Genomic DNA, 26,623 nt, shown 5'->3' with positions numbered 1-26,623 from the left:
CAAAAGGTTGAGCAGAGTCAAAGAAGGCCACAGGCATTTGCCCAGAGGAAATGATATTGAAGATGAATTTTAAAGGAAGGGAGGAAATCCCTATGATGTTATAACTAGGATGGAAGGCCACTTCAAGTAGAGGGAACAGCATATGCAAAAAGCAGAGATAAGAATAACATAGCACATTCAAGAAACAACAAACCATTTGGGGTGACCAGAAGACAGGACCAAGGAGTAAAATAAAGCGAGAGCCAAATTATATAGGAATTGTTCCTAACTGAGGAGTGTGAACTTTCTTCTATGAGTAATAAGGTGTCATTGAAAGGCAATGGTGCGATAGGATTTTCATTTAGAAAATTTTCTTTAGATATTGTAGAAAATGGATTGGAGACCAGGCACCGTGCCTCACACCTGTTATTCCAGCACTTTGGAAGGCCAAAGTTTGGGAATCCCAGCACTTTGGAAGGCCAAAGTTTGGGAATCGCTTGAGGCCAGGAGTTTGAGATCAGCCTGGGCAACATAGCAAGACCCCATCTCTACAAAAAATTAGAGAAATTAGCCTGGGATGGTAGTATACACCTATAGTCCTAGCTACTCAGGAGGCTGAGGTAGGAGGATCACTTCAGCTCAGGAGTTTGAGGCTGCAGTGAGCTATGATAATGCCACTCCACTCCAGCTTGAGCAACAGAGTGAGACCTTGTCTCATTAAAAATGGATTGGAATAATGCTTTCCAACTTTTTTTAACACTATGGCACATGCAGACTAGGATAGTAAAAATATGGCTCACTGTGGTCAGTGATAGGACTCCATAAAATGAGAGGCTGCTCCAAGCCCCACAGAGTTGCCAGAGCTGAGAGTGTCACCGTTTTGTACATATGTAGCCTCCTCATAGCCCACCAGGGTGAGGGGTTAGGAAGCTCTGGACTAGAGGAAGGCAAGGTCATCCGGCAAGAAATGCCTTTGAGAATTAACTACACTGAGGCTATTTTTCTGGGTGAGTTCTAATGAGAAAAATGTCAGCCGGTGACATAGATTTAGTGTCTAGAATGTTCCTCCATGCCCATGGGCCTGGGTTTATCAGAATTTAATAAAATATCTCTTTATATGGCATAAAACCAGCTAAAGAGAAGAATAGGGTAAAAATGTGTCTTTCTTCTTCCTTAAATGATTTCGATGTGTACCTCTGAAGAAAAGCCCTACATGACAGGATCAGTCCCCAAACTCTAAAGTTAGTGAAGTTTATCCTGGCAATCCTGTCTTTCCCATTGTCACTCTGCCCTGTGCACCCACAAACCCTATCTGTGGGCCAGCTTCATGAGCTCTGTCTCTCTCTCCCTCTCCCTATCAAACCTGGCTCTGGGAGACATCTTTGAACGGTCACTCACCCCTAGGTGTAAATCTGTCCTTGTGCATCTTCTCCCTGGAGTGCACTTCAGACGGCATCTCATCGTTCAGTATTAAGGCCTGCCTCCTTTGAAAGGTACTTCAGGCCTGAGGGCTCAGGCAGGAGAGGTGGGCAGGTAGAGGGCACTATCTTTATACTCCTGGCTTCACACAAGGAAGATGTCTCCAATAGCCACCAGATACTGCCTCCCTTGGACATCCTACTGACCTGACAAGAAGGTAGAGCAGATAATCATACAACCATTTTGCAGAAGAGAAAACAGATCCAGGGGGATTAAGTGACTTGATTAGGGAAACACAGTTCGCTTTTGGAGTAAGGTCTAGCTTGCTGATTGGGAGGAAGTGGGAGAACCCTCAGCTTGCCATGAAACTCTTCTGAGTCAGTGTTCGTCAACTTCCATCTCACTTGCAAGATACAGTCACCCCCACGTGGCGAAGAAAGATCAACACATCCAGTACCTCTTCCCATGCTTTGTTTGTCAGACTGGTGGCCTTGAGTCGGGCAGCTCCCAGCTGGCTGGCAGGGAGCAGCTCACAAGGACAGCAGTGCTTTGTCGTGAGAGACTGAATGTATCAGTGTTCAGACTGGTATGTGCCGTTTGGGAAATGGGAACCAAAGGGCACATTGATGAGAGTCAGCCCGCAGAGCCTGGTCTTTCTAAGAAAGCAGAAACTTCAGCTGTTTTTCTCATTTAAATCTTTTTCATTTATTTTCTTCTCTACCTCCTGGTTCTTGAAGTTTAATTACCAATTGCTGTTTGTTGAGCACAAAAGAGGAGGTGCTTGGCTTTCTGCTGTATGAAGTCACTTGCAGTGAGCTTTCTTGGAACCTTCACCTTTTCCTTGAACTTAAGAAATTGGGCTTCTAGTTCCAAGAGTAACTAGGGAGGCAGCAGGTGGTAGAGAAAGCTAAGGAGGGGACTTTGCCAAAACACCATAATTGAGACATACCAATCAATACAAGCAGCACTCCCCTGAACAACAAAGCAAACAGGAGGAAACTGCCCTTGCTTTCAATATAGCCTGTCTTTTTTGCCTTTCAAGGCTGTCCCTGATATTCAGATAAACTAGGTTACAATGGTGAAAACATACTCGATGTCTGTGCTTTTGTTATGTTTCTTTGAAAAGTACGAAGTGTGATTGCTCCCAGTACTCACCCGCTGCCTTCACCCTGTCCAGGACTGATAGCTTGAGCCCCTTTCCCCAGAGTTTTTGCATCTATGAATTTACCAACTCAAAACATATTTCTGTTATCCGGATTTTCTTACATTCTTGAATCTCTGCTGCCAAGCCCTTCTCACTGTCTACATGGCCCAAGTAGTTTTTAGAAAGTTGGTTGCCTCTTTGCCCACAGGTGTGTTCTGTCCACCCACCACCCCACACCCAGAGGGGGCATTTCAGGGCTCAGCAGAGCAGAACTACCCAGCTGGGGTGGGCTTGACTGATCCCTTCTTTATATACCCCATTCTATTGAGGGCGTCAGTCAGAAGTAGACAGGAAAAGCAAAAAAAGACCCAAATGAAGCAACTTTGGTCCTCCTTACACTCCTGGCATCTTCTAATCTCTTTCTCGTGCCATACTGCATGCCCTTTGCACCACAACATCTTTCTACAAACCATTTTTCCTTATTAACTTCACAAATCAACCTGCTTCTGTTAAGATTACAGCTTGACTAGAATGCAAAGAAAAGAACAGAAACATGTTCTCTTTCTTTAACTTTTCCTTTTTTCTATTTAAAAGAAAAGCCTTGATGGATATGAAAGAGAAAGGAAGCAGAATGGCTCTCAGAACAACTTTCACTAGTTGTTTTAAACTCTGACCAAACAAAGGAAACTTTCCCTGCTTCACAAAGAGTTCTGGCTCAGGTGGCATCTTTAGCACCACCTGTTTCTGCCCAACACATAGTAATTCTCTGCCTGTGCCGGAAGGAAATGGCAGTGGCTGACCAGAAAGTCTAGATGTCCCTGTTAATCTGATCAGCCTGCTGGGACGCTGGAGAAAAAGCAACTTGCCAGCTTTCAGGACCACTCCTTTCTTCCGAGGGGTCGTTGGGCCCAGGGTCAGCATTTTGCAAAGGTTAAATCTAGTCTTCTTCCAGGTAAGAGTTTGTTAGATAATAACCTTTTCTCTTCTCTAGCATGATTACTGATACTATCATCTCCCCAAGCTTTTACAAACTGAAATTGCAATGATAATGGTGAGTTCTTTCAATGTCTTTTTAGAGGATTAAAAAAAAAAAAAACCATAGTCCACCCAGTCACAATAATCTATGGCATTTGGGCTTTGGAGGAAACCAGTGGGCACTAAGTCACACTAAAAGAAAGCAAGGCATCTCCTGTGCCCTACTTACTGTGCAATAAACTGACCTGTCTTTATTCCAAATTTCATCCTAGGCATAGAGTCATGATTGTGGGCTGTCTTATGACTGGTCTGTAACATCACAAGACGAAAACTCTGACCCTTATGTAGGTTATTGTATCAGTAAGTGCAGGAGAGTCAGATATACTCCTTAGAAGTGTTGTCCCCCTCCCCCACCACTTTCACACTCATTTAAAAAGATAGGGGGCAGGGCCTCACTCTACTGATGAGCCAGCCATTAGAGGCAGGCCATGGGTTCTCGGGGGATGCCATTTCAGGATGTACCCTTTGTTCTGAGATGTTGGGGACTGGCTGGCCGCTGCCTCCAGATCTGTGCTGAGGCTCACTTTACTCACAAGGGGCACTGCAAAGCAAATTGAGTTGTTGGCTTTGGAGAAAACAGACTAGCAGAGGGGAGCCAGTGTGCTTCTACCTGCAGCAGGCTTTACCTTTGTTTCTACATCTTGTCTTGTAACCCTGTTGTGAGAGATTTGCCAGTGCTTCTTCTTGATTTGAGCCTGAGTTTATTTATGATTCTTTAATTTCTTTAGTAGATTAGAGAAGCCACACCAACATTTCTCTATCCTTTCCTAGATATCCTCAGGGACTCCTATTTCCTTCCAAGTAAAGTCCAAACGTATTTACCTAGAATATCTCTTCTCAATGTAGTAGTATTAACTCTAAGGAGGCAAAAATTGTTTTGGGGAGGGAAGGGGAGATGAGACAGTTCTCCTTTCTTGAATAAAGAACAGATTTGCAGTATATAAACAGATACATGTTATATCTGTGGTATTAAAATTTCATGAGGGCAGGGAGGGGGAAAATTAGAGGAAAAATGTCTATTTAAAAAGACTCCTTAGGAAAGCAATAATGGGGGGGAAAAGTTGAGAAACACTGACATATAATAAAAGCTTTTACAATCTGATTTCAATGTGCCTTTTCATCCTCTCTCTCACTAATCTTTATGTCAGAGACTAACTGTGTAGGTGACAGAGATCCTGATAAGCATTATGGTTTTTGTAGAAATATTTACATGTTGGAATTAAAGTAATAAATCTATAATATTTTATTCACATACAACTCAGCATAAGATTATGCGCTATACTAGATTATACATCATCCTTGGTTACAAGGCCCACATAGCTAATCCATTCAGCAACTGACTTCCTATTTACTGGAGTATGATAATTATATTAAAGACTTGCACTTTACTGAACTTTACCACCCACTGTCAGGGCACATCTTCATTCTATTTGCTGGCGGGTACTGGTCTACCACAGTGAGCATTTAACCCCACTTGTCCATTCTGTGACCCACACCTCCTATCCTACCAGAGCTCACATCTGTTGTTACAGTCATACTTCTTGATTTTTGACCTCCTGGCCAAACTCTCACCCCATAGTCCCTTAATTTTCTTCCAGGTGGTCACATGTCTCTTGGCCTCCCTTCCCTTTACAGACTTAGATTCCCTGTTGAACTTCTGCTTTATTGTCTCACCAGCATTCTTGCTTCTTTGCACCCATATGCTGCCCCACAGCTTCCCAGCAAAGGACAAAAGGAAGAAGTTACCATGGAGAAAGATGACTATAAATCATTGCCACAACTCAACTTCTTTTCCCTTGTGCCCAAGTGACTATGCACTGCTGGTAGAAATGCACACACATGGGCAAATAGCCAGTAATACAAAAAAAATACCGTCCTAAACTATAAGTGCCCCACTGCACTGCCCATTATGCTTAGATGTCCTTGATTAGCTTCTTTGTCCTTTCCCTTTGCTATGGTTTGAATGTTTGTCCCATCTAAAACCCATATTAAAATTTAGTCCCAAATATATGGCAGTACTGAGAGGTGGTACCTTTAAGAGATGATTGGGCAATAAGGGCTCTGCCCTCATGAATGATTTAATCTCATGCATTAATGGATTAATAAGCTAATAGATTAATGAGTTATCATAGGAGTGGGACAGGTGGCTTTAGAGGAAGAGGAAGAGACATATGAGCTAGAATGCTCAGCCCTCTCACCATGTGATGTCTTACGCTACCTTAAGATTCTGCGGGGTCCCCAACAGCAAGAAGACCCTGGCCAGATGCAGCCCCCTGACCTTAAGTCTCTATAACTGTAAGAAACAAATTCCCTTTCTTTATAAATTACCCAGCTTCAGATACTGTTATAAGCAACAGAAAATAGACTAAGGCAGAATATTGGTGCCAGGAGTAGGGTGTTACTGATAATGAATACCTAAAAATATGGAAGCAGCTTTAGAACTGGGTAGTAGGCAGAGGGTGGAAGAATTTGGGGAAGCAGGCTAGAAAAAGCCTAGGTTCTGTTGAGAGCTTAGAACTCAAAGACTATGGAAAGTTTTGAACTTCTTAGACATTGTTTTTTAAGTGGTTATGACCAGAATGCTGATAAAATATGACCTGTAAAGCCCATTTTGATGACTTTTTCAGCTGGAACTGAGGAATAAGGTATTCGAAACTGTAGACAAGGCCATCCTTATTATAAATTGGCAAGGAACTTGGCTGAACTGTGTCTATTCCTGAGGGCTGTGGAAGGCTGAACTTGAGAGTGATGAACTAAGGTATCTGGCAGGAGAAATTCCTAAATAAAACATAGAAGGAGCCACATGGTTACTTTTGGCCATTTACTCCTAACAGGCCCAGAGGCCTAGGAGGGCAGAATGGTTTCAGAGGGCAGACCCGGGTGCTCTCCACAGGCTTGCTGCCCAGGGCTGCCTGGGAACTCTGCTCCCTGCACCCTGGCACAGTGCTCCACAGCTGCCCCAGCTGTGGCTCAACCATCCCCAGGTGTGTCTTGTGCTGAAGCTCCAGAAGGTATAAGTCATAAACTTTGGCAGCATCCATGTGGTGCTAATTCTGCAGGCTTACAGAAAGCCAGAGCTGTGGAGGCTTAGCAGTCTCCACTCAGATTTCAGAGGATGTTGTCAAAAGCCTGGGGGCCCAGGCAGAGACTTGAGGAGGAGCTGCGGGGCAGGAACTACAACAGGCAGCGTCCACTAGAGCAATGCCAAGTGGAAATCTAGAGTCAGAGCTGCTGCAGAGAATCCCCACCAGGGCAATGCCTAGTGGAGCCATGGGAGTGGGACTGTCACTGAGACCCCAGAAGTGTAGAGTCACAGCAGCATGCAATGCTGGCCTGGGAAAGCTTCAGGCACCAGACTCCAACCCATAGGAGGAAACACGTGGGCTGTACCCAGGAAAGCCATTGGGGCAGGGCTGCCAGAGGCCTTGGGGGCCCAATGCCCCCATCCCCAGTGTATGCAGGAGTTTGCATATGGAGTCAAAAGAGATTATTCTCCAAAAGCTTTAACGTCTGCCCTGCTGGGTTGCAGAGTTGCTTGGGGCCTATTACTCCTTTTGTTTTTGCCTTTATAAGAAGAGGAAAATACACTAGAATGCTCAGCCACCTCACCATGTCATGCCCTGTGTCACCTCAGGAGTCTGCAGAGAGTCCCCACCAGCAAGAAGGCCTCTCTAGATATGGTCCCTTGACCTTGGACTTCTCAGTCTCCGTAAGTGTAAGAAATTTTTTGAAAATAAATTACCCAGTTTCAGGCATATATTATAAGCAACAGAAAATAGACTAAGACACCCTTCGAGGGTCCAAATCCCTACTACTCTCTTCATATGCCCTTCTTAACTCCACCTCCACACTTGAAGTAAATGGCCTCACCTCCTATGTAATTCAGAAAATTGAGTGCATCTGATATCTTTCTCTCTTAATTTCCTGCTTTCTTAGAATTAACTACAATCTCTCTCTTCTCCATTTAATATTGTCTATTCTCAGTAGACAAGAGTCCTTCAGTCTTGTTCATGATCAGAATCTCTTCTAATGTCCTTCACCCTGTCTCCTCCCAGTCCTGGAAGAACTCACTGCATCCTACTGCCTGCTCTTCTAACTTGCTCTTTCTCCTCTAGCCTATAAACATGTTTGAGTCGCTCACACTGAGAAGGGAAAAAAGCCCTTCTTTGACTTTCCCTCTAGCTACCCTCCAACATCTCTTCCCCTGATTCATCCGAAAATTTGAGGAGATTATTTCACTCTTGCTGTATTTATTGCCTTAACTTTTCTACATCTTGCCTCAATTCAGTGCAATCTAAGTGTTTTTCCTAACAGTTCACAGAAATTCTTCTTAATAATCTCCCAATGATTACATCCAATGTATACTTCTCAATTCTTATCTTACCACATCTCTTTGATGTACTTGCCATTTTTTATTACTCTTCTAAAAACAGTCTATTCCCTTTTCCTTCTTAACACTTTACCTTCCAGTTCTCCCTGAAACTCCCTGATCATTCTTTCTCAATCTCCTTCCCCAATTTCTTTCCCTGGTCCCCTCCTTCAGAGGTGGTTCTCCTCGGTGCTTCTCTATAAACACTCTGCCAATTTATCGGTTGGCACTGCATTCAGGCACAAGTGACAGAGCCTGCCACAGAGTAAGCTCTATGAAAGTTAGCTATTAGTTTATGATTAGTAGTGCTTACAAATATGCATTTTTAAGATACTACTCTCCCCAAGCTTTGGAGTGTCTCATTAGACATCATATTAGTTGTCTAGAACTTACATAACAAAGTACCACAAACTGGGTGGATTAAACCAACCAATTTATTCTTCACAGTTCTTGGAGGTTAGAACTTGACAATTAGGCTGTCAGTAGTATAGATTCCTCCTGAAGCCTCTCCTTCAGTTCTGTGCCTCTTTCCTAGCTTTTCATGATGGCCAGCAATCATTTGTAGATAAAGATCAGCTGATTCTAAAAATTACATGGGAAGGCAAAGAGATTAAAACAGTCAAAACAATTTTGACAAGGACAAAATCAGAAAACTCACATTAGCCAGTTTTAATACTTACTATTAAATACAGTAATACTTACTATTAAATACAATAATATAAAATACAATAATCAATATGTGGCATTGGCAAAGGGATAGACTCATAGATCAATGTAATTAGTTAAGGAGGTCAGAAATAGACCCATACAATTATAGCTAATTGACTTTTGACAAAAGTGCAATGTAATTCAACGGCAAAAGGATAGTCTTTTTAAACAAATAGTATTGGAGCATAAGTTTACCAAAAAAAAAAAAAAAAAAAAAACCTCTTACCTAAACGTCATATACCTTATATAAAAATTAACCCAAAATAAATCATAAATCTAAATGTAAAACATAAAACTGTAAAACTTTTAGAAGACAACATTAGAGAAATTTTCCATGACCTGGAGTTAGGCAGAGTTTTTAGACATGACATCAAAAGCACAATTTATAAAATAAAAAACTGATACATGGGACTTCATCAAAATTAAAATTTTTCTGTATAAACTAATCTTCAGAGAGTTAAAGACAAACTACAAATTGGGAGAAAATATTTGTAAACTCCACATCTAAGAAAGGACTTGTATCAAGTATACATAAAGACCTCTCAAAACTTAACAGAAAACAAGGAAATTAAAAAAAAAAAAATCAGGGAAAACACTTGAACAAACACTCCACAAAAAAGATGTGATAATGACAAACACATAATAAGATGCCCCACTTTAGTAGCTATTAAGGAACTAATTAAAACCACAATGTGATAAAACCGCACAGGCATTAGGATGCCCAAACCAAACCAGAACAAGACTGAGACTACCCCTCACTGGCAAGGATGTAGAGCACCTGGAGTTCTCATAAATAGCTAGTGAGAACTCAATATGGTATAGCTGCTCCGGAAAACAATTTAGCAGCTTCTTACACACTTAAACTTACATTTACTATATGAGCTAGTAATTTCATCCCTGGATATTTATCTTGAAAAATGTAAAGTTATATTCACACAAAAACCTGCATGTGGGTATTTATAGCAGATCTATTTATAGTCACTCCAAAACAGGAACAACCCAAATGTCCTTCAGTAGGTGAATCAGTAAAGAAACTGGTGTATCCATACAATGGAATACTACTCAGCAACAAAAAGGAACGAACTATCTATTCACCTATACAACAAAATAGATGCATCTCAAATGAACTGTACTACCTGAAAGAAGTCTGTCTCAAATGTTATATACTGCATAATACCATTTATATAACATTTTAGAAAAGACAAAAGTATAGAGAATATATTGGTGGTGGCCAGTGGGAAAGGGGGGACAAAAGGGGACGGTATTTCTTCAAAAAGGCAGCACAAGGGAGTTCTATGGTGATGGAGCTGTTCTGCATTCTGATTATGGTGGTTACATGAATCTATAAATGTGTTCAAATTCATAGGATTGTACACATTACACTCTACTGCATGTCATTTAAAAAAAAAATTGTTGCACTGCAGTGAGAACTAAAAGCAAGATTATGTGGTTTATGGCCCTGAACAATGACTGTCCATAGTAGGTCCTTAATAAATGTTAGTTCATGTCTCCTGCTCTTTTCTTCCTCTTAGACAAGGCTAATCCCCTTTCAGGCAGCCAGGTCAGTGTCTCCACTAGCTAGAATCTATGTGCTTTGCACAATTTAGAATTAGAAAAGCCTGGTGGAGACTACACAGGTTTGCTTCCCCACTGGTGGTGACTCAGCTCTTCACCCCCACGTTTCAGACTAACGTTAGTGCAAAGACCTCTTTTAATAAGAACATTTATTTCTTAGCTCAAGGGCTGCTCTCAAATTTGGAAATGTCAAAAATCAAGATACAGGTCTCATTTTTAGATTAACATGAAATATATCCCTGTTTTCTGGAAACTGGAGACATGCTCTCTGTTAAATGCAAAGTATGGATACTCTCATATCATCATTGCACTGGATGGGCTGTTGCTTTGTCACACACAGTTATTGTAGGGATGACCACGTGTAGATTTCAGCATTTTTAAATGAAGAATCCTCGTGTTTCTGTTGACTGTTACTATTTTCCTTTTACCAGTTAAGTGTTATAAAAGACAAACATTGCTTTTCCTCTACCTTAATATATGTGCTATTTATGCAGGACCTGCTCTGTGCTAGTAGTAAATATCTACAGAAGCAGAATGTGTGTTTGATGTTATTTTATGTTGCTCTGATGCAAAGAAGTGATTTATCATAATTTCTTCTATAATCTCTGGTCCATATTAGAAAGACACAGCACTAAAAAAAAATACTTTCTTTCTATCCCCACAGAGGAAATTAAAATTTTCAGGGAATCTTTTCCTCTGTCAAAATACATGTTGCTCTTGAGGATTAGGTGTAGATAGCATCAGTTATCATCACAAAGATTAAATAATTGAATTAGTTACCCCTCAAAATCCTATAATAAATAACATATAGTCTTAGAAGTGAATTTGGATACAGGGTTGTATTCTGAGCACTGTCTTGTTCACTTTTCTCTGAATCTATTTTAAATAGTTTTATGCATTTGTTCTTGTCTCTAACAGAGTTCATTTGAACGTTCAACATTTGCATTTTACACAGTCAGTAAAAGATAATTATTCAATGCATATGCTTTCTGATTAAATGTGTGAAACTTTTAAATAGAAAACGGAAATTAGTTTTAAGTGCATTATGAAAGACCTAAATTTATCTTTGGTTCATGAAGCAGTGAGCAGCTTTCCTTGTGGTTTCACTTTCAGTGATTGTCAGTCAGCCAGGGTTCATAGATTCTAGAAGGAAGTTTATCCTAGGTTAATCCTCCTGTATCTGAGCACAAGGAGCCCCCAACTAATCTTTATGTGACTGTCGCCTTTCATTATTACATCTTGAGCTAAATATTGTCAATAAAAATCACAGTTAAATCAGGTTGACATTAACTGAGGGAACCAAAGAACTGCTTTAGTGGCATAATATATTTGCCATTTTATCATGTGCTGTCTGAGACTATGGAGAGTCATTAAAGTGGAATTCTGTTTATTCACTCTGACAGAGTAAAAGGAAGGGCAGCTCTGAATTCCATCCAGATCAAGGCACAGAATCTAGAGTAATAAAATGCAATTCTGAATTAATTTGATAACAGACTGTTGCTCAGAGGAATTTCTGGTAAAATTCTTCCTTTCACCTTCTCGGGACATCTTTGTGTATCCTCAAATTCCCGGCACAACCTCAGATGACTGCTCTCTACCTTTTGAACTAGCTTACCTGTTCCTGCTTCTTAAAGAAACATCTAATCTCCAGACCTATTTTGTTACCATCCATCGCATTTGCCTTCATTAAAACTTAACCAGCCTTGGGTTCCATTCTCCTATCCCTTTGTACCGTGTGTGTGTGTGTGTGTGTGTGTGTCAGGAGCATGGGCTTTCAGACCAGACTTGAGTTTGAGAACTCAGTCTGCCGCTTTCTAGCTGTGTCCTCGATCAAGTTACTAAGCCATTCTTAACTCAACGCCCTCATCTGTAAGTGGACACAAGTACAGTTACCTACTTCACAAGGTGATTTCAAGGATTTTATTAGATGATGCAAGTGAAATATTTTACACAGTGCCTGACACAGCAAGCACTAAATACCACCATTGTCATCATCACCACACTATAATTATAAGATTGCATATATATCTCTGACAGTAGAATTAGAATTGGTAAGGAAGGAAATGTGTCTTGCTCACCACTGTCTTCTCTAGAACCTTAGATAACGTGTGTCATGAAGTTAATGTTCAATAAATAATAGGTAAGTGAGTAACTACCCGTTAGTCCTCCCACCTTCAGTCCCCTCCTTTCTCCCTCTCTCTCCATCCATCCATTCATCTATATGCATGTACATATGTAATTTTTAAAGGGCCGTTTCTTCTTTATCCCTGTTACTTTATGCATGATTGATCCTCTTTTCATCCCAAGTAATTGCCCCATGACTGTACATGGTTTTTTTCCCCAAACTATTTCTTACTGTTTATTTCCCTGGCTAGAACATAAACTCATTAGGGAAGATATTTTGTCTTTTGTGCCATTGTGTCCTCAGGGCCTAGAACAGTGTCAGACTTATGAGTAAGAACGCAATGAATATTTGTCAAAAAAACAAGTGGATGCTCCCTGACTCTTTTAACATCTGATTCAATTCTTTATCTTGTACTCCCGTCTCTGGCTTACTTGTCTCACTTCCATCCAAAGTTCTCCTTCTTTACTATTATACACACTACTCTTACTGCACTACACACCTGAGGTAGAAGAGACCTCTTTGAGGTCCCTGATCCAGCCCCAGGAACCCCAAAACCTAAGCTCCACTGATCAAAGAAGGAGGTCTCCAAGAGAATGTGTACATGTCCTATTTATTTCGGTTGTTATTCCAATGAATCATGGCCATGTGTTTATCTAGGGTTCCCCTTACCCCCAGGATATAAAGAACTGCTTAGATTGTTCTTACCCACATACAGCTTTGTAAAAACCTTTTCTGTCATGCCCACAGATGGCTTCCAAGTCCATAACTACTGATCAGACCAGCTTGCTGCTGGTTCTTTTTCCCTTCCCTCTGAAGCAGGTGTTCTCAACCTTGACTATTCATGAAAATCACCTGGGGAGCCTTAAAAATAAGGATGTCTCATGGCATACCCACTTCCAGGTGAGAAGTTCAGGCATTTATAGTATATAAAAACTCCTCCAGATGATTATAAAATGCAGCCACAGTTGAGAATCACTGGGTTTTAAAGGATTCAATCCAATTCAGACCATAGCTTTTCAGGTACCAGAAATCCCAAACTTAAGATCTGAAGGGGCCGGGTGTGGTGGCTCACGCCTGTAATGCTAGCACTCTGGGAGGCCAAGGCCAGTGGATGGCTCAAGGTCAGGAGTTCAAGACCAGCCTGAGCAAGAGTGAGACCCTGTCTCTACTAAAAATAGAAAGAAATGATCTGGCTAACTAAAATATATATATAGAAAAAAAAATTAGCCGGGCATGGTGGTGCATGCCTGTAGTCCCAGCTACTCGGGAGGCTGAGGCAGCAGGATCGCTTAAGCCCAGGAGTTTGAGGTTGCTATGAGCTAGGCTGATGCCATGGCACTCACTCTAGCCCGGGCAACAAAGCAAGACTCTGTCTCAAAAAAAAAAAAAAAAAATGATCTGAAGGCACAAGACAGAAAAGCAGACCAGCAAGGACTCTGCCAACTGGCAGCTTAGCCAGTTTGAGGTGCCACCCGTCACTCAATGGCAGCCGATTGTGACTATGTGAGAATGCAGCCCAGTTGGTAGGTCTTCCATGTCTTCAAGAGAAAGAAACCATACATCTGTGATTTTAGATGAACTGTCACAATTTGAAATGCTGGCAACCAATTCAAATTTCTTTAAAAAAACTGTATTGGCTTGGAAAAAAAAATATGTCTTGGCCTGGATTACATTCATGGGCCAATATTTTGAAATTTTTACCTTATACCAACTGCTCTCCCATACATATTCGAAGAAATCCTTTCTTTTTTTTCACCAAGTCTGTATTAAATTGCTAGCTAGATTCATTTTTCATAATTCATATATGCTCTAGGCAGGTGTTATTTTGAACAAAACTGATTAGTATGGTTGAAATAATTTTAAAGGGCCTAAAAATTTGTGTGGTTTAGAGTATAAGATGCTCAAATGCCTTAAGCTTAGAGCAATTGCCAATGTAAAGATCATCCCCCTTCTAATATTTATTAATACCTGAAATATGAAAAGCACTAACTAGGTCCTTTGGAGTCCAGACAAGTTCCTACTCTAAGGAACCATCCCATATACTTAGGGAGATAGGATCTAGACCCATTGGATTTTAGGACAAATATAACACCAGTCATTAAATAGTGGAAGGCTGGCTAGAGTTGAGTTTATATGCAGAAAGTAGTAGAATTTTTAGCTAAAAAAAAAAAAGTAGAAGCATATTGTAGAGTATCTCCAGTAATGGACAAATGAGTTAAGATTTTTCAAGACAGTGGTGAGCAATTGAAGGGGCTTTGTTTGCTTTTAATTTCTGTTGGCTTTTGTTTTGTCTCGGTTTTGAGTGGGAGAGCATCAGACCAAATAGCATCTAGGAGAAGCACTCTCCCCATGATAGATGAGACAGATCAGACACTGGAGACCAGAGGAGGAGGACCCTTATGCAGGTCACAGCAAAGGCTACAGACATGAGGGGTGAAGGTCTGTCCTGGGTGGTGGCAGATGGATGAGAAGGAAGGAGCAGGCTCAAGAGATGTTGACTTTGACTGGAGAAGAAGAAGGGCTAGCTATTATTCAGTAATTCCCTGGGATGGGCTTCCTTCTGTGTTGAGCACTTAACATAAAATTATCTCTTTAAACAGAATAATACTGAAATGGGAGAGCACTTGAGGATTCCACTATATAACCACATTGTAATATTTATCTTTTAGGGCCTTAGAGATCTAGTCCAACCTCCACAGTTTACAGATGGGACTTGACTTTGCCCAGTCACTTACATACCTAGTAGCAGAGCCAGAAAAGAGCTCAGGTTTCTAAAATTTGACCCTAGGGATCTTTTCACCATGTGGCTTCTTCATCCAGAACATTCATCTGTAAATATAGGTTATAAATCAGGTATCAGATTCAGGGAAGAAGACAAAAATGAACAGGTGATAAAACGTGGTGAAGACAGCAATTCCATAACCAGTCAGTGCAAAAAAGGGAGGGAGGGAGTCAGGAAGAAAAGTCTCTACAACCTTGATGTAAAGGTTGTACAAAGGAGAAGATAAAGTCAGGAGTGATATACAGCAAGCAGTCGTGCCTACGTCCCTTTCATCAGCCTAGCACAGATGTTGAGATAAGGGGACATAAATGGAAATAAAAGGTAAGCAGATTCAAAACAGCCATTAGAAAGCACTTGTTCAACAGGAGACGATAAAAGTGAAGAATCGCTGCTCCGGAAAGGTTGTTGAGGGGAAGTCATGGAGACTTAGGGGACAACGAGTGTGATTGGAGCTGGGTTTGGGACAGTGGCTGCCTCGTGAGTTTCCATCTTGTACCCATAAACTTTCTCTCCTGATCAAAACATCCTGCATTGTGAGTTGAGTACACAAAGGACTATGGCAGCGTCTACTTAAGACAGATTATCTGGAAGTTTGGCTAAATAAATGGTCTATTGGAGGCTGAACATCTCCACATTTGGATCTCCCCTTCTTCAGTCACATTTATAAACAATCCTTATGGCTGGAACCCTGGCCTGCAAATGTTCCTTGTTTACCATGTCAGGGGGCAAAGCCAAATTGCCTTCTCTGTCCTAAGTTGCTCATCAACAGCCCATGGAATAAGAGCTAAATAAGAGGGATGGGAATAAGGAATAAGAATTCCGTGTCTCTCCATTCCTTCTCTTATTTAAGTTCACAGTACTTTTTTCCCACAGATTAAAGGTTTACAAAGGATGACTTGGAAAAAGCTTTCACCAACTCAGAAATCATAACATATTGACAAATATAGAGGCAAACCCACTCTATTGACTCATTTTTTTAAGACCCCAGATGAAACTGTGGGCAGGTACCATAGGTGTTCCAGTATTACAAATGTAATAAAAGTCCAGTGCCCTCTAATATTAAAGCCCCACTCTTGCATCCTGTTTTAAACATCTCTATTCCACTGCATGGCTTATCCCAGGCTTGGAACCCCACAACTGGTGAAGAAGGAGGAGTTTCTTCTCCCTTCCCTATTCTACCACCTCCTCCAGTTACTGTCGTTTCTGAGCCCAGCTGAGTTGAGCCCAGGAGAGACAAAGACTGGAGGGAAAGCTCTATTTAACAATAGTGGCACAGAGGCCATTGGGCTTTGAGACCCTTGGGAAGTGGCAGGTATCCAAAAGCTAATTCTTATTCTCATGGGGGTGTACACACAGGAGACCTCCCTCCATTGGTAATTCCTGGTAAGAGCAATACCTCCTTACACTGGCTTCAGCAGTCCACTCCACACAGCCTCTTTTTTGAGGTCAGTTTACTAGACAAGCAAGTCTAATTTTTCTCAGGATCAGCAGTATCCTTTTGCTGGGTGCAAGGATGGCTCATGGGGAAATGAGGAAATCCCCAAACAGCTGGCTACTTCTTACTTTTAGAGTTCAGCACTGAGTCATGTTCCAGTACTGACTCTCCCAAATTGCTGGAAATGCATGTCAACCCTTTTAATTAGTGGTCCCAATACCTTCCACACTTTCTCAAGGTGAAGGACAAGCTCACCTTCCACGCCATGCAAGAGGGACACAGAGAACACTGACAGTTCTCTTAAGAAATCCTCCTGGGGAGACTTTGCATGTATTTACACAACCGGAAGGTGGGTGATGGGCTAATGCTAGCTGAACCCATTTCTCCGTCTTTTGCAGTGACCCAACACTTCACATTAAGGTATGGGACACTTGTATCTATTTTATTGTTTTAGGCTCTTAGGACTTATGCCAAAATGTGAAAAAGTGGGTTTTTTTAATGTTTAAAGTCAAGTTACATATGAAAGCTACCTTTTCCTACCTAAAAACTGCTCTTCCTTACCCCAGCTGGCTTTAAGACCCACATATAACAACATGAGACATCCAACCAACTAGATACCCAAATGATTTTGAGAGTGAAGTAGTCATCCTCAGGGTCATGGTAAATAGCAAATCCTAGTTATTTAGATTTTTTTTTTCTGGGTGATTTGCTTATTCAGTTCAATCCACCTCTTTGGATAGTTCTCCTAAACATATTCCCAGAAAGTTAATCAGGGTAAGAGTTTGACCTAAAGAGTGTGAAGCACAAAAACTCTTGGCATTTTGAGGTCAGGAAGATGATCAATTTCTTTCCTGTATATCCTTTGCCAAGCTGTTCTCACTTTAATTTTTAAACTTGTGTAAAATTCAAAGAACACAGAACCCAGTGTCATTTACACTTGGGCCATCACGAAAAGGCAGCTTTCTCAAAAAGAATATTGGCTGTTTTCCAGGCTGCTGGAAAGCTTTTTATGGAATCTTTTAAACCATTCTCCTTTAAGCCAGAAAGGGAAATTAAATTTGGCCAAGGGTGAATGGACTACCCAAGATATGAATTGCTTCTAATGGGGACAGAGTTCAAGGGAATCCTAAAGCTTCCCAATTGCAGCAAAGAAAAAAGTAAATCCCACCCACCCAATTTATCATGGAAGAGACTTTAAGTAACTTGCCATATAGTGATGAAAAATTTCTTTTTAGACCCACGTTAGTGAATTGTGTCTTTACAGAAATCATTCAGGCACTTAATGCCCCTTACAGAGCAGGGTAAAGGTGTCATCTGACAAGAATGGTGTGATGATACTTTTCAACATCTCTATTTAAAAACAAATAATTTAATAAATGATGCTTGATATATGGCCTGGTGAGGATTTCAGTCTTTAAGAATTAATTATGAAATATTTCAAGCATGAAGTGTAGAGAATAATAAACACCCAATAAGACACCACTATGCTTTGCCAAATATTAACATTTGCTCACAGTTATTCAGTTTTTAAAATATAGGATATTTTAGATAGATGTGCACTCTTTCTCCTCTTATTACAGAGGTGACTATGCTGATTTTGGTGTTGGTCATTCCAAAAATTTATTTTCCTTTAAATAAAAATATGTCTCGAAGCATGTTTTAAAACATAGGCTTTATTATTATTCAGGTACATTGAAGCCAATAGATCAGGAGACAACTGCCATTAAAAAGATAGTTTGTCATATTCACAGATCCCAAGAGAAGGGGTTCACACCATGGGTTGGAGGTGGGGGAGAGGGGGCACAGGGAAGCACCAGAGACAATTAGAAGGCAGAGGAAGCAAGGGAGAAATGTGAGCAAGAACCCTGATTGTCATTTCCATAGAAACAGGCAGGAGACAAGGTAAACACATTAAGACTGGCTAGTTTGAATAATTTGCGGAGTATAGGGGCTGTTTCCAGTTATCTGATACCTGGCCCTGGGGTGATCAGGGCTCCATAAAGGAGGTGGCTCTGGGTATGGACTCTGGATTGGTTGGTTTGCACTGAAAGCCTCACTCACAGGCCGGGAGTTTGCTGTCTCTAGGAATTAGCCAGCCCTGGAAGGAGCAGTCCCTGTAAAATCAGCAAAGCCCCAAAATGTCAGAACATCAAAAATACAGGAAAAAAAGACATGATTAATACAAAACAATATACTGTATTATTTTGCATATTGTTAACCTTTATAAAAATCATATACTGTTCATGTTATACATATATATATATATATCACCACCTTTTTTTTTCTCTCTCAACATTATGCTTTGGAGATTTTTTCCAGATGGCTGCATGCAGCTGTACTTAGTTCACTCATTTTCACTCTTTTATAATTTTGCATTGTGTCAATGTGCCACAGTGTATTAATATTTATTCATGTTCTTGTTTAGGGGCATTTAAGGTATTTCTAGTTTTTTGCTATCAGTAATAATGCTGCAGTGATTAATCTTTTACCTGTCTCCAAGTTCACAGAGAGACTTGGAATAACTGAGTCTAAGGGCATTTGTACCTTTGACTTTAGTACATACTGTCAAGTGACTCTTGAAAGCATCTATAGCAAATCACCCTTCCATCAAGAGTGCAGAAAATGTTACACTGCCTCACCAGCACTGATATTATGAGAGTTTTCTTTTAATGTTTGACAACAGTCTAGTGTATGATGGTATCTTCTTATTGTTCAAATTTGCACTTTCTTGATTGCTAGTGAAGTAGAGTATCTTTTTGTATGTTTATAGACCATTTGCAGTCTTCTATAAATTGCCTGTTCATATCTCTTGCCAATTTTTCTGCTGAGTTGTTTGCATTTTCTTATTATCTTACAAAGTTCTTTATACATTTCATTTGTATGTTTTGCAAATATCTTTCCCTAGTCTATAGTTTATCTTCTCAGCTTATGTATCTCTGTTTTACATAAATTTTAAGTTCCGTGTCTTCTGAACAGCATGTTATATTTTATTTAAAAGTTTTAAAGTCTTGACTTTTTCCACTAGATCTTTAGTAAACTCAGAATTGAGATTTTAATATAGTTACAAGCAAAGGTCGTATGTGATTTTTCCCACAAAGATAACCAATAGTTTCAGTATCCCTTATTGATTAGTCCATATCTCCCTCCATTGATTTTTGATGATACGCTGTCATTTGTCATTTTGTTTTGTTTGTGGTCTATTTCTGTGCTCTTTACTCACTTCCACTAGTCTGTATTTTTAATCCCTGTCAGTACCACAGCATTTTAATCTCTATAACTTTATAAAAGTCATATTCCCTGGTATACCACCTCCCCCAGTCTTATTCTACCTCTTTAAAATTACTTGGGCTATTCTTTGAAAGTGCTCTTCCAAATGAATATTAATCATCCCAAACACAAACCGTTGTGCCTCAGATGGGTCTTACACTGAATTTATACATTAATGTGGATTAAAACTGATATCTTCACAATATTGAAACTTCCCATTTATAAATGTGCTATTTCTGTTTGTCCAAGGTTGTTTTAATTTTTTCAATTATGTATTTGATTATTCTCCCTAAATCTTTGAGTGTTTTTAGTCTTAGATTAATTTCTCAGTATTATAAAAGTTCTGTGGCCATCATAATTGATATACGTTAAAATAATATGAGGAGTATTATTTTTGTTCACTAATCATATACCAGCTACCTGACTAGAATCTCTTATTAGTTGTAATAGTGATCTCTTAAATTGGGTACAGATTCATAGAGGTGAGGAACTTGTGGCCTTCTGGATCCCTAAGTGCAGACTTTTGACTGAATCCAAATTTTACAAAACTGTTCTGTGAAGTTTGGATTCAGTTAAGGGACCACACTTAGGGATCTGGAGGGACACGTGGCCTTAAGGTTGCAGGTTCCTCACCCCTGCAGGGTTTTCTGTGGATAATGATAATTTTTCATTAGTAATATGGACATAGGATTTTCTAATTCGTCTCTTACTGTGCAGGCTAGGGCATCCAGCACAGTATCAAACACAAGAGGTAATGGCAGGCCTTCTTGCTTCATTCCAATTTTAAATGGAATGTGTCTAACATTTTACCATTGAGTATATTTATTTTAGTGTTGATGATTTTACCTCTTATCAGATTATTTCTCTTTTTTCTTATTTGTCAAAAGGCTTTATCATGAATGGGTTTCAGTTTTGATCATATATGTTTTCTATGCCTAAGAAAATCATGGGGTTTTTCTCTTTTGATTTCTTTACAGGGAAATTTTCTCTGATAGAGTTTTCTAATATTTAGCAACCCTTGAATTCTGGGACAAACCCAAATAATAATGATGTATTATTTGTTTAGGCTCTACTGGATACACATTATCACTGTATTATTTTCATTCTTTTATTGTCTAAATGTTTCAATTCTTTTCTTGTCCCTGTCTGGTTTTGTTACATACGTTACACTGGCCACATAAAATCCATTGGAGAGCATTCTCTCTTTTACTAGTCTCTGGAATAGTTTGTATAAGATTGAGATTTTTTACTCCTTTAAAGAGGTATAATTTACTTCTAAAATCATGTGATGCTGACCTTGTTTTTTGGTGGATAGCTTTTAAATTACCAACCCCATTTGTTTATAGCTATAGATATATTCAGTTCTCTATATCTTCATAGGTCAGTTTTTTTGTAATTATACATTTCTATGAAAATTATGCATATTATCTGATTTTTCAAATCTGATTTTATAAAATTATTCTTAGAGTTCTCTAGTTTAACACCTGTTATATCAGTAGGTAGGTTCCATTTCTCATGCCTCTTATTGCTTGAGGGTTTTTTCCTCTCTCACTTTTTTTTTTCCTTGCTCAGTATGGACATATTTTCTTTCTATTCTATGAATCTTTCCAAAGAATTAGCTTTTGGTCTTGTTGATCCTCTTGCCATTTTTAATTCATTTCTTCTCTTCTCTTAACTTTATTTCTTTCTCTCTACTTTCTTTAGGTTTCCTCTCTCAAGGCAAATTTAAATTTTGCAATGTGTTTTAAAGTTCATCTTTTAGATTCCCATTTACTTTAATTCTAAAATGAAAATTGATCAAGAATAATGCCTTTACCTATGTTCCTTATTTGAAGGAAATCTGCACATACCTTTTGAATTCATTAATTAGAACTAGATCAGCAGGGTTATAATGAATTATCAGAAGGTTACTGGTTAAAATAAACCTTATATAATAAGTGGAATTTACAACTTTAAGCAGTAAATTCAGTGTTCTTCAAAAAAAATTTAAATAAGTGTAGGTTTCTGTAACAATCATTTTTAATGTTACAGTTATAAGTCAAGAGCCTTTGAAATCAGTACACTGAAACTTTTGCTATTATAAGAAAGTCCTTACTGATCTTAGTAATAAACTTACTACAAAACTTAACCTTATAATTGCAAAATAGCAAGTTAGTGTATATTAAACTTAAACTTTAAATACCAAATTGTAATCTTTACCTGAGTGTTTATCTTCTCAGAACAGCTCCATAAAATCTCTCATTTTACCAATGCTTCTTATTAAACTGCTCTTGAGTTTTAAGTTCTAGCCAGAAAAAAAATAAATACTAGCTTTATAATTTCCTGTTTCCACAATTCCATTGTTCTTTTACTAGTTTCTTGTATTTGAAGCTTAGCTCATTAATTTTCCTTCTTTTTTCCATCTGGTGTAATAATTTAAAGCTATACATTTGTGCTATAATTAGTAGAGTAGCTATATCCTATAAGTTTGATATGTTGTATTTGCATTATAGTTCAATCCAAATAAATCCTAATTTTAATTGTGATTTCTTCTTTGACCCATGTAGGACTTAAAAGGGTGTTTGGTTGATTTGTTGGTTTGCTTTGTTTGCTTAGCTTTTGGTTTTCAAGATGGGTATATGTATGTTAGGGATGGGGAGTTAATTATCTTTATTATGGATTTCTAGGTAATTTAATTGCATCATTGACAAAGAACTGATTTTTTATATATACTATTTGCCTCGTGACTTTATTCTTGGTCAATTTTTTTTTTTTTTTTTGTATTCCTTATTGACTTGGTTGGTTTTCCAGCCATCATGAAAACCCACCTATTCAATAAGGAACACTAACTTCTTCATTCACTATTCCTTTCGTGTATGTGTGCCTTCCTACTGAATTAAATTTTCTTATTCTCTAAAGGAATTCTTTTGCTAAAAGTTTACTAGAGGCTAATTAAATTTATCCAGAAGTATCTTTATTTTACCCTCACATGTGAATGATAATTTTCTAAGTTATAGCATTCTAAATTGCAAGTTTTCTTTAATAATTTTGAAGATTTTTTACAATGTTTTCTAATTATTTTTTCTTTGAAGATAGTCCACCTTTTTCTCTCTTCTTACATTTAAAATATTTTCTCTTATGGGTCTACAGTTTTAATTCACAGGTTTCTGGAAGCGGAATTATTTTTGTTTCCTTCCCTGGAAGTTGTTGAGATATCTGAATCTGAGGATTTGTATCTTTCATAAGTTAGGAAAAATGTCTTGATATTATTTTATTGAAAATTGTCTGTCCTCTGTTTTCTGTACCTTTCTTTCTAGAATGCATGTGATTTATAGAAAGAAAGAGAAAGAGAAAAAGAAAAAGAAGAGAAGGAAGGAATGAAAAAAGGAAGGAAAGAAAGAGAGAAAGAAGGAATCTTTGCATTCCATCCTCCGTGTCTCATCTTACATATCAATTGGGCATCATAACACAAATCTCTTGGTTACCAAGTTCAGAACTCCACCAGGTTACCTTAGCTTCAGTTTACTCTCTTAGAATTTTGGTTTGCATCTACCATTCAGGTTCCAGCTGGTACTCGGTTGCTTTTACTCTGGGCCCCTGAAGATTTATTGCATTTCCTTGCAAGTTCAGCTATGCATTTAAAATAATATTTGTTATGTTTTATAGAAAACTTCTATGCACTTTTGAATGAAAATATCTTCAAACTATCTAGTTTATAACATCCCTGGAAATTGAAATAAATGATTTTTTTTTTATCTTCAAAAGGGATTTAATTATGTTAATAAGTTTGAACCACTTAATACAGGCATGGTCCTTGAAAATTTTAGAAAATGTGCATGTTACTAGGTCTGAATCAAAAAATACTACCTAGCTGACTTGTTATTAAATAGAAGCCAACTATTCTAGACTCTACTCTCTGTATATATCATTAATTAACATCTCTAATTTTTCAATTTCCTTGAAACTTGTAGACTATTTTAAAGCAATTTGATTATCTTCTTTTTAAAGTTTCATTACCTGCTTTTTTCAGTTTTTTATCATTCTTCTGTCTTATAATAGGAAAAAAAGAAACCTATGTATGTTAACAAAGGTTAAGTGGGTGAAGATAGTGTAAACTAACCTCGATTCTTTTCAGATGAACATTCTAGAAGTAGATACTCTTCTTTGATCCTAAATTAGATCATCTTTTATTTAAATGCATCTTTTATAGACTATGCTTTTAGTATGACCTGATAGTTTTGAGGCCCAGACTCAAAATTCACCTGCTCCTACCAACTTTTCTGTTATATATTTATGTACTTTGGGATCTTTCTCATTTTAATCCTTGTATAACATTTATAGTTATTACATCAACTACAGCCCACAATGGTTTTCTGGCAGTTCCAAGCTTTCTGGTTTTGCTTTCCCAACAAGTATAGAACCCCTCCAAAGCAAGAACAGCACACAGGATTCTCTCTTATGATTCCTCACCATGGAGTTGGTGCATCTGGTAGCCCAACACAAACAAGGTGAACAAAAGACCTGATTGCCTAAGTTAACAGTTCCATCTGAAACAGGCATCTCACTAACGTGAATAAATGATAAGATACTAAAGCAATAAAATGTTTGTGAAATAATCCAAATCCACAGTGTTTCATTATAATTCCTACTCACAGATGGCCTTATGAAAGGAAGGCGTTGAAGTGGAAAGAAAACCAAATCCCTATTAATGAGTTACAAAGCAAGAAAAAGCCAGAGGGAGAAAAGCCAGAGGAAAGAATGATATTTCTGTTGCAGAGATTCCCAAAAGATCACTTGTAATTTCATCCCCAAGCCCGGAATTTTCGGATTGTGCAGTAGCCATTCAGTCATTCCAACAAATGTTTATTGAGTAACTGTCATGCACCAGGCACTGTTCTGGGCATTTGGAATACAGCAGTAACAAATTAGACAAAACTTTTTGCCCTCATGAAGCTTTCGTTCTAGTTATGAGGAAGAGATAAAATAAACATATGAATATACAAATATATAAATAAATGGAATGTATAAGATGTCAGAAGTACTGCAAAGAAAAATTTAAGCAGCAGAAAAAGTGACCAGGGCCCAAGTTGGATAGATTGTCATTTTAAATAAGGTGGTTAGGGAAAATCTTGCAGAAAGTGACATTTGGGCAAATAGAGGGCTGTGAGGGATCAAGTCATAAAGATATCTGAGAGAGGAGTGTTCCAGACAGACAGAACTGCAAATGCAGAAACATTAGGTGAGAAGAAACCTGGCATGCCCAGGGAATAGCAAGAGGGTGCTATGACAAGATCAGGATGAGCAAAGGGGAGTTGTCAAAAGAAAGGAGAGAGGAACTATGGGGATAGAGAGCAGATAGCTCCTGTCGGGTATTGAAGGCCACTGTAAACAATTTGGAGTTTTCCTTATTGAGTTGAAGAGCCATTGGAAGGAATTCCAAGGTAGGTGTGAGACACCTGCTGAGACACCTGCTGCAGTGGTTACTGGGATTAGAAGAGAAGAGGAAGAGATCTAGTGCACATCGGAGAGGCTGTTCCTAGACAGGACCCTGGATAGTTCACCCATGGTGACAGAGGGAAGGCAGTGAGTATAAAGCACAGGTACAGATGGATTAATCAGGCAGTGAGCCACCTGAGAGCAGGAGGAAGTTTTCCTCTATTGGTTTTATTTTCCCTTGGAATAGGAAGCAAGGTCAGCTGAGAATGACAATAAAGGAAAGAGGTGTTTGGGGTTGGAGTAGAAAAAGAGAAGAGGCCTCACACAGGGCTACAGAAGACAATAGAGTTGTGGGGACAAGCAAGGTTCATGTCCCAGCTCTGCCATGTATCAGCCATGTGACCCTGTGTAAGTTTTTTATTCTCTCTAAACTCCAGTTTCCTCATGCAAAATGCAGAGAATAGTAGTGCCAATATCACTGCTTCTTGGAGAGGATGAAGAAAGAGAATGCAAGAGCAATTTCGACCATTACTTTTGTAGTAGGCACTTAGTATATGTTAGCTGTTAGCTGATATTATACGTTAGGTACTCAATTCCTTATTTTACGTGATATTTTATGTCTACTCTCTTTTCAGGAGGTTTGTCCTCACCAAGCTTCGAGTCATCCCAAAAGGCGCATTTTCAGGATTTGAGGACCTGGAGAAAATGTACGTACCCGACATTTCTGTGAGTGAATGCCTCCAGTGGGCTATTGGCAGCAACCTCAGATCACATCTAGCACGTGCTCTGTACGTAGAAGCCAGACTGACATGGCCAAGCCAACTTTTTTCGTCTCCTCCCATATTGTTTTCTTAACCATGGTTCCTAAGTGACAGCGTGGAATCTTTCAGTGTGGCCATTGAAATGAGCAAAAGCCAATTCAAGCAATCCTCTTTTTCTGGTACAAAGCATTGCTCTGTAAGTACCTGTCAGTGGAATTTTCATAAACCAAAGCCTGTTTTTTTTTTTTTCTGCTGACATCCATTCTCTTTCAGAGATACTTTCGACTACTTCTGATTAATTTTTTTAATTGACAGCAGAGTCTAACATTTGTGCTTTAGAGATTCTCTAGACTTCTTGTTCCCAAGCTATGTGTACAGACAAGTGGTAATTGATATATAAACACTGAAAGTATTAGGAAAGTTTACAGTACTGACAGACAAGCCTCCTTTGTTACTGCAGACATTGACTCCTTAATGAGCTGGTTTAATTTAGGGTTTTTCCCAAATACACTTTTCTCTAAGTGGGATTCAGTAATAAAAAAAATAGAACAAATCCTCCCACACTTAAAGTTAACTGCCCTTCTTTGAAGGTTCTTGATCCCACCTCCT

At 38.9% G+C, this 26,623-nt stretch overlaps 1 protein-coding gene across 3 annotated transcripts in view; it reads left to right on the top strand.

The window, feature by feature from the left end:
* Positions 1 to 26,623, top strand: part of FSHR (follicle stimulating hormone receptor) — a 168,061-nt gene that overhangs the window by 43,080 nt on the left and 98,358 nt on the right. For all 3 annotated transcript variants that reach the window (XM_045548870.1, XM_045548867.1, XM_045548871.1), the window contains exon 2: positions 25,889 to 25,960. In XM_045548870.1, coding sequence (XP_045404826.1) covers positions 25,889 to 25,960 — 72 coding nt within the window. The remainder of the gene's footprint in view (positions 1 to 25,888; positions 25,961 to 26,623) is intronic.

The sequence above is a fragment of the Lemur catta genome, chromosome 4, assembly GCF_020740605.2.
Source record: "Lemur catta isolate mLemCat1 chromosome 4, mLemCat1.pri, whole genome shotgun sequence".
In the NCBI taxonomy this organism is placed as follows: domain Eukaryota; kingdom Metazoa; phylum Chordata; class Mammalia; order Primates; family Lemuridae; genus Lemur; species Lemur catta.
This window is presented reverse-complemented; position numbering and strand designations above follow the sequence as displayed.